The 16032-nt window shown below is 40.8% G+C and overlaps 1 protein-coding gene across 5 annotated transcripts in view; it reads right to left on the minus strand.

Moving 5' to 3' along the window:
* bcl11aa (BCL11 transcription factor A a) overlaps positions 1-16026 on the minus strand; it is a 53354-nt gene extending 37328 nt beyond the window's left edge. The window contains exons 1-2 of one of the 5 annotated variants that reach the window (XM_065296703.2): positions 15090-16026; positions 11336-11671 (exon numbers count right to left, since the gene is read on the minus strand). In XM_065296703.2, the coding sequence (XP_065152775.1) occupies positions 11336-11671; positions 15090-15144 (391 nt within the window). In that variant the 5' untranslated portion in view covers positions 15145-16026. The other 4 variants (XM_065296706.2, XM_065296704.2, XM_065296705.1 and 1 more) reach the window with 4 other exon arrangements.
* Positions 16027-16032: the final 6 nt, after the last annotated feature.

A 16032-nucleotide genomic window follows, 5' to 3' on the forward strand; every position in this document is an offset into this window, starting at 1 on the left:
AAGACAGTTGATAAATATGACGCTTCAGCCGTAAGAACCTCTTTACAAAGAGTGACGTTGACTAATGCTGTGCACTGAAACAGTTGACAAGGCATTAGAATGATTTCAGCTGATAACTAATACAGGGATTAAAGGGATAATTCATCCAAAAATGAAAATTCTGTCATCATTTGCTCGCCCTTACTCCAAACCTAAATGACTTTCTTTCTTGTGTAAAACACAAAAGGATTACTTATCAAGTAGAGTTATCTACAATGTCAAAGCTGTACTTTTCCTGAGAATGATAGTGAAAGGTAGGGGTGGGCGATAAACCGGTAGACAAAATTAACCGGTAGAAATTTGTCAACCGGTAGAGATTTTGGACTATCGTTTCTATCGAGGTTACGTGCCCACGTCACGCTCCTGTGCGTGTGGTCGCGAAAACGTAACGTTTGCACACGTATTTAAGCACTGCAGTTTTAAAACAAGTTATTTTAAGCCATTGAAACACAGACAACAGATCTGTATGCGTGCGTTCTTTCTGTGTGTCAGGAGCGGACAAGTCGCGCAACCGCTGCTCTTTCTGTCTGTGAGGAGCGCGCAAGTCGCGCGACCTCTGCTTATTAAGCTCGTGAGCATTTTTCCCGCTTTATTGGCCTTAAATACACATATGCGTCAAAATTCCCGTCTTTGCAAGCATCATCATAAACACGACCAGTAAGGTCTTAAGAGAAAGTAAACAGCTAAAAGAGAAAGCGCATGTGTAACAGTGTATTGGATCCGGACTTTGGTCTTAAAGGGGAAGTTACCTAATTTTGCTCCTGTCTGTCACTCGTGTTAATCAAACAGCATTGAGAAAAAAATCTCTCACTGCTCCTGATTAAATCACTTTTCTACCTTAAATAAAAATATATATAGGCCTATACATACATGCATAATTATTTATTATCATTCTTATTGACTGTGTATCTTCAGAGAGCTTGAGTTTTGTTTGTTTTTATCTTCTTTCTATGCTTGTATATGTTTTTTGTGAGAATTATGAACATTTCTATGGTATTAAAGATTTAAACCTTATTAAAACATAAAAAACTCTACCGTGATACATATCGTTATCATGATATAAAATTAATCCTATCGTGATAGAAGATTTTGGTCATATCGCCCACCCCTAGTGAAAGGTGACCATCCGTATATATAAGTTGTTTTCCACCAAGAAAAGTGCAAATATATTTATGGAACGACATGAATGACAGTAATTGAGGTTTTCAGTTTCTGTGAACTATCCCTTTAAGACAGACACAACATGAGCAGGTAAACCCACCGTGTGTTTATGCATGCATGCATGTGAATGTGTGTGTGTTGTATGAGCTCAGGCAACAGGCTTGAGACAGCAGCACCCATCAGGGATAGGTTCCTGTTCAGAGCACAAACAGACACGGTTCACAACCCCCACTGTGAAACAAACAGTCCAGAGCCTTTGCCAGGATCTCATCTCACACTTACACACACACAAGGCAAATGCATTCTGTATACAACACATCACACAGGCAGGCTACAAGCAGTCCGGAGCAAGACATCTCAATCAAACAAGAAACAATTCCTAATAGAAATAGAAATAGTCTGCTGGAAAAACGAAAGACAGAAAGGTATTTAAAGGTAGAATTGCACACAGATGGACTCATAGGACTGATCATAATGTCTGTATGACAGGTGAAGCATTTGCTTTAAAGTCTGCTAATCAGGAAGAGAAGAAGACTAATCAGTCCACATTATAGAGTTCAGACGTGCCGCCCGGAAGAGACGGGACAGTCGAATCGACAAACCCCCTCCCAGTTCCTCCAACCGAACCCCCTAAACATCCACCGCCGTTTCGTTCTTTCTTTACCCATTTTGAGACAATAAATTATCCATTAGATTTCATCATATCTTACTAAGGCAATTACATCAAGAAAATGATAGCGCGTGTGGAATCAATTATGCATGCTCTTGGCCGGAGACCAGAGGCTGGGAAGTCGGAAAGGGCAGATCCACTCTGCACATACACACAAACACACACGCATGCAAAGAAACCCATACTACACCACACTGCACACACACACACACAAATAAAAAAAGACCCTGGATCTCACAGATGTGCCCCATCAGTTCATCTTACTGCCTAAAAAGTTCATGCACTTAATAATTTATTTGTGTTCTGGATACGGTTTCCCAGCTGAATATTAACAACTTTGAAGCGTGCTCACAGCCAGGGCAGGGCTAAAGAAGTCCTGAGGAAACAGTGCCTGTCGAGTCCCTCCGGCCCCCATTCTCCCGCGCTCAGCCCTCCCTCCTTTCCTGTAGCCAGCGTGTCCGTTCTCAGACTGAATTGTGCGGCTTTGCGCTATGTCTAACTTACTTTGTACTTGATTAAGAATTCATTTTCATCCCAATGTAGACTTCGACTTCCTTAGAGCATTTTTGGCGAGGAGAGACGATAAACTAAAAATTTACAATGTATGATATTTTACCAGAAAATAATCTTATTTTAATTTTTTCTCTTTTTATATTTATTTCATTTTCCCCTTTATGATATCTGCACGATTTTCTTGAATGACATTTTTCAAAAGCCTCTCTGGTTCAATTACACATGACAGTCCCTCTCTTTTGGGAAATGCGTACGGCGAAATGTGTGTCTCCGTGTGTATTTCCATATGGGTCCAACTATACAAGCGCACGTTGGAGATCTGGAACGGTTACAGCCACATGTCCGCATGTGGAGGGACACACGCAATGCGCTGAAAGATTTAATTAATTTCCCTCAGCATGTTAACAGAGAGCCTCACTTAGTAAGACAAATCACTCCGAAAATGGCACTAGCATTTGAATCTTAGCAAGAACGTGTATGTGTGTATATGTCTGTGTGTTTGGGGGTAGGTGTTCAACATCTGCTTCCTTGTTGGGAAGGGGGTTACGAGGGTTTGGAACATAAAAAATACCAACGCTGAGATGCACACATGTACCAGTCAGAAAAAAATCATATGCAAAGGGCACAGTTATCCAGCGTGTGTGCGTGTGTTTGTGTGTGTAATTCGAGTGGTTAGATGAGTCTCTCTCCACCGCTATCTCTGCAGTGTGTTACAGCGCCGGGCTGAGCCGGGTCTGATCAGCAGTGATTAAGTGCGCTGCTGTATGCAAAGTGCATTAATGAGGGTGTGCGGAGTCATCAAGTAAATTAAATATGTCAAATCTCCCGGTGAACTTTCAATCTTCACATACAAAACGTTGCTTTCATTTACATCCTCCATTTCTGCCTCGAAATCCAAAGTGAAAAAAGCAAACCACGGAAGCAATTTATACCTTTGCTTTTTTTACACAAGACCCCCTCCCCTGTGTAAGCATGCACACGCGCGCACAAACACACGTGCACACTCGCTTTCTCATATGCGCGGTTCCCTGCAGAAGGTCTGACAGGCCGTGCTGATGTGTTCAGAATGCGTATGGTAATAGGCCAATCAAAAATGCAAAACAATTGGCAATTACTGAGAAGACCTAATGGTCATTAGAATTTACAACTAGGTAATGAACTAAAGTCTGCCCACACCATGCATATTCATAAAGCAATTTAGGCTTTGAAGATTAAAGAAGTGCTTAAAATTCAAATGAGCCTGAGCAAATTATCAGTAAGATTCAGTCAGGAAGTAGAGGCTTTGTGTGTGTGTGTGTATGTGAATAGATGTTGCACCATTTTCCACAAGTTTTGTTAACAGGAAAAACTGCACGTGTGTGGGGGGGATGCTTATAGGGCCCGGTGGGCCCAGCAGAGGCTACTGAGGGTCTAGGTGTGAGCTTGGAGACCAATCAACACAATAATGGCTGCTTAACAAGGCTTGCTCTCAGCTTTACTCAGCGTAAAGATCTCCTTTATTTATCTCATTTAGGTCAGTCCAGTAAATTCATAAAGAAGAAATGCTTTCTTTAGCAGTACACATTGCCAGTTTAGAGATAATGAGTAAATGATCGTTTGAAAAGCAATTCAATAATTATGGTAGTAAACGCTTGAGGAGATGCCAGAGGTATCGCAGTAAAAGAAAAAAAACGCCATGGTTAAGATTTGTTAAAATAGCTTAATAAAAATAGTGCAAACATTATACTTGCAAATCAAAGTAAATAGTTTCAAGTAATAAAGAAAATACAAGAGCATTGTATTTATCAATAAAAAAATTGGAGCAAAAGACAAACTAAAAAAAAACGAAGAATCTCCCAACAATGAATTCAAAGGACATAAAGCACAATAAAATCGAATCTATTTAAAGCTCATCATCAGCCATATCTTTAATAAATCCAATTCTTTTTAACTTTGATATGACAAAGTTTAAAAAAAAAAAAAAAACTTATGGAACAATGAAAAACGTATACACAAAAATGATAATTTTATGTTTTTTATCAATAACATTTTTTTAATTGCAACACTCATACTTTCTCTAAGCCTGATGTGTTTGTGACACACAGAAAAACTGTACACAGATCGAATATCTTTGTGTCTGTGGTCACAGGTAGGTCGTGTTTGTGTGGGTTGCAGCTGGGCTCTGGCCTGCTTCATCCCACTCAAATCTAAAAATAACGCAATTAACTTATTGGTAGGCAGGAGGGGAGAGATTGTGACAGGCCGTCCTGCTCTGGGGGAAGGGTTGTGACCCACAAGGGTCTCCAATGCTGTAAAGACAGATACAGAGCCCAGCTACCACTCACCCTCATGGATCTGACAGGACATTTCTGAACATTCATACTGGATCTATATATACTATATAGGGCACATGCATACGGACAACACACGGTAAGCGTACCAAAGTGTTTTACTTTCCAGCAGTCCAAACGTACAGCAACACCAAAGATGAATCATATCAAAAACGTTTATCTGTTCATCTAATTTAATTTATTATGATTCTTAATTTAACGATGAACATCTGATACAAATTTGCACAAATGCCACTAGGGAGACTATGTATAATTCAAACGTAACTAAAATAAAATCGTTATCTATTGTTACTGATCTCTTTTTCTTTGAAAGATCCGAGTCTTCGCTCATCACACACCGAGTCTGCATTCCGTCACCACCACAGAGTTTAACCACAAACACACGTGCACGCAAAACCGTGCACACATACCCAAACACTACAGCCTACTAAAACTAGGCAGGCACCCAACACCAACATGAGGAGATCAGGCAGCCACCCAAATCACACTAAAACACACAGAGAGGGAGATACGGACAGCAGATCCAGACGTGGCACGCATGCTTTTGAGGACCTAACATGGGTGAGAGGTGTGGATGGGCCTCTAGGAAAAACCTGCTTCGGTCTGAGTGAAATATTTTGACAGAGATCCACCGACCTTAGCTTCATTGATATGCCTGCAAGAAACAGCCTGTCTCTGCTTAACACCGTCTTGTTTTTTGACATTATTTTACATAACAGGATCAGTAAAAGCAAGTTCCCAGCATCCTGTCTCCACCTGGGTGGAAAAAATGTGAGTGCATTGGGCAGAGGACCCCTGAAGAGATTCGGAGAAACAGTACGATGGAAAGAAGGGAAAAAAACGGGAAGGCAGAAGACAGAAAAAACTGAAAGCTGAAGGTGTCTGTAGAGACTTGAGTCCTGCCATCTGTAACCATTAGAGCCCAGATGAATTGATCGTATTGAGCGACCTGGCTGGCGCAGGGGCATTATTGGTCAAGGTGACCTCATAGTGGATTTGTGTCCGCCCGGTGATATCAGAAAAGATGATGGAGCAAAAGAAAAGGCATGGGCATCTTGCACCTGTTTTTTAAGTGATGGCCTTGGCTCACTTGCAAAGTATTTTCAGCTTATACCACAAAAATCTTCAAGGTGCAAATCGATTAAGCTGATACATTTGTAAAGGGGAATGCTTTTATTACTTACAATAATTTTGAAGGTCAAGTTACAATTTTTTGTTGCAAAAAATCCACAAGACACGATGCTTGCAAAAGGGAAGTGAGAGGTAAAAAAAAATGGATTGTGGAAACAGACTAGCCGAGCTCCAAGCAGTGACGGGCCATCACATGTCTCACAGCGTAGCAGGCAGCTATATCAAAGTGTGTGTGTGTAATGAAGGTAAACAGAGTAGTAAAGGACACCCTTCCTGAAGCCCACCCGATGCCTTCAGCCCCGCACCGTGCCAATTTCTCTTTGGCATTGACCGCAGAGGGATGTCCTGCCGCACCACTGCCAACTCACACACTCTTTCATGTGCACACACACACCTCACATGCACGGCTGCCGAAAACCACAAACAAACACACGGCCCTCTCTCAGTCACACATACACACGCAGCACAGTAATTCTGCACCATTCCACTCTTGTTTATAGAAGCCCGGTCTGTAATCCACTGAGATGCTTTGTAGTACATAAACATTTTTATGGACATGTTCTCTAAAACATCTGACACAATTTGAGCGCCACGATATGACAAGACCCAATGGATCTATGCACGTCCACCCACATACACCAACAGACACGAGTATGTTCACACAAATAAAACAAGGAGATCATACCAGATATCTGTAAAATGATCAGACATCTCTCCATAGACCAGTTAGAGGCATAATCACAAACTCAAAATCGAACCCTACACCTGCTCAGACATTACAAAAGACACATATTTTTCTTCAAAAAACAACATTTCTTCCTCGTGGTGATTTTATACACCAGGCAATTTTTTTATCTCCCTGTTTTTCATTTAATTAAACATCCATCGAAAACAAGCGATTGCTCGAGGTTGTCCCAGGAAAAGACGCGTGATCAGGTGGCATTATGGAGATGAGAACAGACAGACAGAAGAGAGATGGGTATTTCTCCTCCTGTGATGGAGGAGGTGATGCCATTGTCTGCAGAAGGGAGGGAGATGTGTTTGGGGGGATGAGAGCGTCATTGGGTGCTAAGAGCGTATGAAGGGGTGCGGGGGTGGAAGAACTGAGATGAAGCGGGTGGCATTGTGCCAGGCAGTGCCCGTCTGGCTGCTAAATACCTTTGTTTCCTCGCAAGCTGGCTCGGATGCGAAATCAGGTAAAAACGTTTACCGCCTGTGATTTTTAAGGTTTACGGACTTGAATATTTACATATGTAAAATGCCCAAATATGATCTGTTAATGTAATTAAACATTAAAAAACAACACAATACAAAAATTATGTTTATCTTTTCTTAAGAAAAGGAGCGAAGGCATCTCTTTTTGCGATACAAAATTCCCAATCCGACAAAAGTGCGTGCTATAGCCCATTAGATGAGAATGGCGAATGAAAGGGAGCTGTCCACCCCCACAGCAGAGAGCCGACTATATCATGCAAATCAAGCCCGAGAATGCAGAATAACACAACGTTTCGGTGAGGGATGCTGCGAGACACATCTCCACATGTAGCAAACTGCTCCAAGAGAATTAAACATCATTCGGCACTATTATTACACCTCATCCCTCTGGAAAGCTCTCTTTCCTTTACACACACACACATTGCTATTTTTTTAAGATCAGACACAAGATGGCACGCATGCAGGTACAGCGGGATCTAGACGCATACACACATACAAACACACATGGGCATACACTCGTGTGCAATAGCTCTGTGTTGTTTGAGGGGACAGGTCTTGTGTGTGAAGCCCTGGTGTGTGAAAAAATCCTGCCAGTGAAAGAAAATAAAAACCCTTTGAAAATAAGAGGCGAAACCCCCCTCCCCATTTGAATACATATTCATAAAGAGCTCCTTCCAGGGCGCCATCTCTGCTCGGGTAAGACGTGTCTCTTTGTCGCTTCCTGATCATTCATTTTCCTGATTGTAAAAAAAGGACATGCCGGAGAGAAAGTACACACACCTCAAAACTGCACAGATGAAATGATTTTGAGACACTGAGCCCGGCACACATGCATATTTCCACAGTGCCTCAGAAGATAACACGCCGATAACCCCGACTCTATTACAGCTATCGCCTCAACAACAACACACTCCGATGCAAACGTGCACACAGAGCCCATGGAGACTAGCGCGGCTCAGAAAATGAAAACAAAACAGACGTCGTAGTAACGTCGGTTCGCTGATGACAATACGTCAGCTTCTCGCATTACTGAAGAATTAGAGGAGGACCTCTTAAAAAACGATCAGAGTCGAGACACTCTCTCCCTCACCAGTGAACTCCAGAACGGCGCCTGATGATAATTATGATCGTGACAGATCGTCAAGCTCCAGATAATATGTGATTTAAAAAGGAGAAAGAGAAAACTGTAAGAAAAAAAATGCTTCAATTGCTGGGGTCTTTGTAAAGCCACTCATTTGGGTCACATTTTGGCACAGAAAATTGCAGGCGGCTCACACGCCACACAATCGCACACAGTGTAATTGATTCAATATTAATTGGATGCCCCTGATTTACATTGACGGCTAGAGCCATATGCATAGCAGAGAGGGCGAGAATGACAAAATGAACGAGAGAGCGCGAGAGCGTTAGAGGCATTAAAACCCACCCAGCAAAGGCCATTTAAAAAACAATTATCTGTATTGAGGTCCGTTCTGCATGGCAGCAGTGTTAGTCCGATCTAATCTGCCGATTTATTGGAGAGCAGTCATAATTTCTGAAGGGCTGCCATACCGAAAGACAGAGACTTGAAAAACGCTTGTTAAAAAAGTTTAGTGCTCCAAAAGGCCCCATATCACGAGCCAAAGCAAATTTAATTTGTTACATCAACATGTTATTGGAAAACAAATTGCAAAACAGAAAATCATAGGAAGTCACTTTGCATAATTTACAATTTATCAAAAATCTGCGCATTAACGGAGAATAAACCTATTCTATCAACAATGAATATTAAAAGATTAAAACTTTAGGAATGGCTTTAAATCAACAAGGCACATAAACAAAAATACTACATGTTTTTGCATTGCATATTGAGGGAATATGAAGATTACATTTCGCATTTAGTGATCAAAAATAAATAAATAAATAAATCGTATGTTAAAGTATTGCCTGTATTTAAATAAAATCAGTGCATGATAAAGGAGAGATACAGAGCAATTTGGGGCGGTACACAGCCACACACAAACACAGACACACGTGTGTTTTGCCCCATTCTATGCACACACAGCAAATCCATTCCCTCTTTGGTAAAGGCTGCCTTTCTCACATTTTTCCACTGAGCTGATCTATATGGAGCTGTTACATCATGCATACAAATTTCCTTATTTAGGTGCCTGAACTACATGATGCATAATAAAATAATAATAATAATATAAATGTTCAATTTTCACCTTTCCTTTATCCTTTTAAAGGCAGATTTTTGATGTTTTTGCCCACCTTTAACTGATATGCAAACTGACTAAGTTTACATAGTCGTGGTAAGCTGCAGTCATAACTAACCTTGAAGATGTTATGTCTAAAATCATCTATAATATGGCTAATTAATATCTCTTCCCTGTCTGACCTGCCAAAGCAGAAGATTTGGGAATAGCTCAAAAGCTATTAGTCCTTCCCACAAAATGTAAAAAAATAATAATAATATGAAAAATAACAAGCACACATAATACCATCGACCCAACGTCATCAGCTGAACCCTGATACATTATAATGTAAATGAGTTTAATAACCCAGTTTAGTAGCTGACAGAAACAAGAGTCGTGTGTGTGATAGCCGGCTCGCACAGAGGTTGTATAATTTGTGCTGAAACTGCACCAACATGTTTAAAACAAACGACCCCATTCAGCCTCCATATCTGATCAAATTTATGTCCAGTACACCATAGCAATATGTTCCACAGCCTGCCACATATATGTGCACATAAACAAAAAACAATTTCTTTTCTATATGTCAAAATTGTGCAAAACCGACACAAGTAAGAGCTCTTGGAAAACAACTTGATACTTGAACTCAGCAGCCGATAATTAGCCCAGAGCAGGGGTCAAGTCCAAATGACTTTTGATGGAGTTAACCGGACCCAGACGCTTCCTGGAATCTGATCTTTGAGGCAGACCAGAGAATGGCCAAATATATGCCTGGGCAGAAAAAAACAGACTGGAAAGTCTCGCTCTCACATTTTTCTACATTTAAAAAACAGTTACATCAAATCACCCTACCAGCTCAAGACACATATGGACATAAAACGACAAAGTGGTCATATCTAATAACGGCACCGAAGATTTATGGGTCACATTTTAGCACGTGAGAGTCCAGAGATATTTTTTAAGTTGTTTACAGTTGAAATGATTGAGTGTCTTGTTTATTGTTGTTGTCTCTTAGTTTCTATGGCTGAACTTTCTATTTCCCATGTTTAATTTAGTGCAGATCGTCAACCACTACGAGCTAACTCTAATTAAAATGCACATCCGCAAAACTAAAACAAATAATTAGCGCCGTGTTATTGTTCCTTGACAAACCAAAATAACTGCCCAGCCTTCCATTTCCGTTCCTTTTCTTGACAGAAAGTGAAAATGTGCAGGCGTGCATTTATATGGATAAGATGTGGCTGTGTGTAAACCCACAGTGAAATCAAGATACATCTGTCGAGACCACATGAGAAAGGTTGTGCAGCACAGAAAGGCATTTCCCATGAGTCCGTGGACACCCATCGAGGGGAACGGCCTCTCCTGTCACAGCAAGGGCTCTTCAAACCTCCCTTCTAGTGCCTATATGTCCCCCTTTCACTCCTGCACTCCCCATAGAGATTAAAAGTCCTATGTGCCATGAAGTACACACCCTATGCATTCTAGTTTGACCGGTAATAAAACTGCAACTATAACTTTGACATTGCGCCTCATTCGATTACTGAGGGGGGGGGATTCATCCATGATAAAAACAGAGTTCCAACAACAACTTACTGGTTTTAAACCTCATAAATTCCCAAAGATACCTCAAGGAAAATTGATTTAAAACAAAAAGTGCAGATGTGTTAAACCGAAGCAGACGATTTAAATCTGAACTTAATTATCCAAATCCTCCAGAGTCAAAGTGAATGAGATCCGTACTGATTGTAAGCAGCGATGATCTCTAGATAATAAATCAGATACTAAATGTTTTTATCTTTGTACTCCAACAGAGCAGGCTATGAAGTAACATCGGTTCCTCTTTTGGACCTCATAATGGCTTCTCACTGAGGTTTGATTGAAAAAACCCTCTTCCCCTTCCTGCCCCAATATTCAAGACTCTGATACGTCTCCAGAGCTGTGAATGGGACGCCCCACTGAGAATGTGCGCATGTGTCTACGATATGTGGCCCACACAACAACTCATCACAAATATTCTTCACACACATACACATACGTACACGCAGCCTCGCTATCATGTAAAAAGTCCAAATCTGTTCCTCAAGTGGCTCTTGGGTTACCTGTAATGTTTTCCTGTTTGGGGCAGATTCCTCGAGAAGACGTCGATAAGCAGTCATCGTCCTCTGGCGTGACCTGGACGCCCACCTCCACAGGGTTGGAGGGCCTCCTCAGCTCGCTGTGCGAGGGCGAGGGGGGCTTATCCACTGCTTTGTCCATGCACAAAGTGCCATTGCACTGCTTCCTTTTGTGCTCAATGAAAATAAGGATGTCTCCCAAGGGGAAGTTCATCTGACACTGGCCACAGGTGAGCAGATCCTGGTCTCCCTCCGGAGCTACCTGTACCAGCCTGCGCTGTTCCTGCTTGTCCTCCGAGAGCACGGCTGAGAGGGGCTCGGCTGCACGCGGGAAGAATCCATATGTGACACAGAGGGAATGAAAAGCAGAGGGAATATTAGAGACCGCGTGCCGTAATGAACGTAACAAAAATGAGTGAGCACACATCCGGTGAAGAAAATGTATTGTTTTACACAGCAACACTTTTGGCATTTTAACTGTTTCTTTACAAAACTTGGGAAATGGATATGCCACATGAAAATCTAACCATTACATTTCTTCCCATAGAGATTTATACATGTATTTATCTTCAAAGTAGACATAAATAAACAATACACAACTTTTACACTTCAAAAAAAACAAAAACATTCAAACATAAAATTTCCATACTTGTCCTAGTAGCTTTTTAACTTCTATAATGACATCACAGAATAGGAGTAAAAGCAACATTATTTGGTTAAATGTCTTGCTCTTTGTTTCACAGGACCGTGCACACATCTGCATCACGAAATGACTCCGTGGTCAACACGTGTAGATTATTCAGGGAAGCCAACACAGTGACTGGTACTTGCCTGATAAGAGCTCCAGCTATGTATGCTTGACATAATATATACAGTTTCCCTTGTGATAAAGTTAGCAACGCTTTAAGTTTCTCCAGCTATGTGTTTAATGTATTTATATAACGATTGTTTAGTGGGTCTTCGGCACAAAGGTTATACTATCACGTAAGTTTCCTAATGGTTAAGCATCTTGACCTTCTTTATAAGCTGCCAATTTCATGCTTTAATGAACCTAAAACCACAGAGAATCAAAAAATAGATTTTAATTTTAGTGGGTGATGATTGGTACAGATTTTGATAAAAAAAAAAAGTGTTACCACGGTTAAATTTACTTTAGCCAGTCTGGAGCAGATATTGAGGGGCAGATCCCAGAAGAAAAATTCAGCATATTTTGCCCTGTAATATCAGATAAAGATAACGCGTAATAAATTGCACTTGTCTGAGGAGAAATGGTTTTGAAAATACTTTGTTTGGTCCAGTTTAATAGCTGACAAGTAAGCTTAACCGATGTAAGGTAACCCATTTTTAGATCTGAACCCTCGATACAGAGTCATTATTATTTTAATAATTGTTTATTCCTCTGAATGTTATCTCTTCGTAACGACGACGTGCATTATGACTAAATACGCTCGATTGCAACGGAACACAGAGGAAATCATTAAATACATTAATTTAATTTAGATTTAATAATAGTATTGAGAGAGTATTTATAATGTTGGCAAAATATATATTTCAGGTTTTGGTTACAAAAAAAGAAGTTATAAAACAATATTTAGCTCATATTTAACACTCGAGTTAGCCTAATTATTTTATATCATTTACGGTCATAAGATATGCGCACATATGCATTTTTACAATTATTTTAGAAAACTTCACACTACTGATCTTGTAAAAATAAACAAATTGGTCATGCAAAACAATATTCGAAAATCTAAACAAATACACAAAATCAAATGAAGTTGATTATAAACTAAAAACGTGGAGGACATACTATCTTAAAACAGGATAAGCATTACAGATTTTTTATTAAGTTTTAAATATACTCTACACTCAGCGCTGTTACTGAAAATTGCATTAAATTTTAAATTGTTTTTGAGAATATATTTGGGTATTTAAAATCGACCGGTGTCTATAATAAAAAATCATCTTAAATTCCAAAACAAAATATGTAAACAGTATTTTTAAATGACGTTTCTCTAAAAAGGTAGCCTATCTAGTTTTGCATTAACTTGGTCATTTTAAGATGGTTTTGAGTTACAGAAAAAACTCTATACCTATTTATTCAAAAGACACCGTCACTGTCAAAATAATTGCCTCCTTATAATTATGAATTAGATGGGAAAGTTAAGCAAGATCGATATTCGTCTATTTGAATTTCTTGAACCTTGGTGGTTAATTTACAAATGATTTAGGCTGCTTGACCAAAAATGTAGTATCACAAAAGGCTAGATAGAATAATGCAACATTTGATGTCGTGTCAGGAAGGGACGAGGTAAAAACAGTTACGAGTTCATATACAATACGCTTCGTTCTTGCTAACATATGGTCAAATATAGATAAAGATAACGGTGAAACTGATCGGGTTCATGTCTAGTTTATGATCGTCGTGTGCCCCCTAGCGGCATATTTTTGACACATTCAGAAGCGAACACAAGGAATAACCTGCGCTGAGATCCCACAGCCTGCGTGTGGAAACCCAATAATGTTACACGATACGATACAATGTTACAACAACGCAGGATTTATGTCAAACATGTTTACCAAATAAACGTTACCCTTACACTAGAGCTTTGCATCTGTGACATTAATAGTTGATCATCTAAAAGACTGTAGGCTACTATTTTTCTTTCTTCGTGCTACTGCAAGCATTTCTGATCTATAGAAAATACCAATCAGACTGTATTGAAATGAGTGAAATATACAATAAGGTGCCTTACCTTAACCCTTCGCGAGACATTTAAAGTAAAGCAACTCTAAAGATAAATTACAATAATACTTAAATACTGAATTCTGTAGCATACACATAAACCAAATGACCGATTTCGCGATACAGTTCTGTAGAAACAATCGATTACAGTTTCACCTTACCTTTATCATCGGCATTTAAGGTAAAATCAGGCCTAAGCAAAAAATGATTTATCCTTGTTTGGTTTGCAGTCGAAATGTTAAATAACGCGGAATAAAACCTTGTCCTAATGCTTTTTAACGACAGCCCGTACGAGTAGATCAGAACCGCGATTATCCTCAAATGTAAGAAAGGCTAAGGTTTAAAATGCACATATATAAAATATATTTTATAATTGCATGCTTTTCTGTGCAATGTTAGTCTCCGACAAGCGACTATCATTCTCTGTTTGCTGGCAGTGGGTAGTACGCGCACGCGGCGCTTGTAAACAGTCGGACACGAGATTTTTCCCAATCAAAATTCACTTCCACTCTTTGAAAATCTTCCAAAAATAGTGCGAGAGGGGGGAAATCCTGCCCAGAATCACAGACAGGCAGCGTTTCGGGACATTCCACGAGATTTGATTCTAAATAACCGAGGTGCAGCATGCATGCACATACCCACCACAGTCCGGTATATCTGAACGTTTGCTCTTAAGTGGTCAAAGCGACGAGGGCACGAGAGCCAAGACATATGCGCCTACAGACAGAGTCGGCATGAACTTCTCCAAATTGCATGGGAAGTATAGCAAACTTTTCTGGCATTTCAGCGGAGAAAGATGCGCGCAAAGGTATTTCATAGATGGGAAGACTCTCTTCGCTAAAGTCCACTTGACCACGATATCTGCGCTGTCCAGTGTCCAGTGTGTCTTCACGTACGCTCCTCTTCGCTGCCCTTTCCACTTAACTCAATACTACAGAATGGACCGCAAAACAGGTAAATGGAACTGTAGAAAATATTTTTTTCTTTACTTACGCGAAAAATCCCGTTTGCTTAAGTGCTGGGGTTTGCCTTGCTTGCGGCGAGACATGGTGGTTGGTGGTGGCTTTCAGCTCGGTTCACATCGGGAGAGCCGGGTTAGAAGGGAGACTCCAGAGAAAATATCTTCATCAATGCCTTTGACATCCAAAATAAATTAGAAATAATACAAAGATGGCGCGGGGAAGATGGATTGTGGGATAGCCGTCATGGCTTTTTTGAAAAGAGAGAGAGAGAGATGAAAAAATGGCAAAAGCCCCCCTGAGCTGCAAGTTCAAGTGCGGACGTGACGTCCCTGCGAACTTGAACGTCAGGAGATGGATGGACACAGACATACAGAACATGGGCAGGGCAAAGCCGTGGAGTGGGAGGAGGGAGTGGAAATAACAAAACCAATGGACACTCATTAGGGGCTGGACATGAAAAATAGACCCGAAGAAGCCAATGGACAGAAAGATCAGGGGGCCGGACAAGAGGCGAGTGAGAGAGAGAAGGGGAGCGAGAGAGAGAGAGAGAGAGAGAGAGGGAGAGAGAGAGAGAGAGAGAGAGAGAGAGAGAGAGAGAGAGAGAGAGAGAGATGTTTAATGAAAGCAATGTGCGGTGCGGCGTGTGTGCTGGGGGTGGACGTAGCAAAACAGTCCACGAAAAGCCAATGGACAGGAGATTCAAGGGGGCTGGACATGCTATATATACAAAGGGAGGGGTAGACGAACCTCACATATAAGGTTTCGTAGTGGACATTGATCGGGACTTCTGGAGAAAGCATAGTGGTTGAAACACAGTCACTCAAGTCTTGGTCAAACAGTCAGATGTACTACAAGGACTGATAGGGTGAAGCTGCTCGTAAACGAGAGACTATCGGGTTGCATGAACAGGACAGACAGGTTCCGCGCTATAGGGCATGCGGGTTCAACCGCCTCGTGCGCTGATCAGAAGGGCG

The sequence above is a fragment of the Paramisgurnus dabryanus genome, chromosome 20, assembly GCF_030506205.2.
Source record: "Paramisgurnus dabryanus chromosome 20, PD_genome_1.1, whole genome shotgun sequence".
NCBI lineage: Eukaryota > Metazoa > Chordata > Actinopteri > Cypriniformes > Cobitidae > Paramisgurnus > Paramisgurnus dabryanus.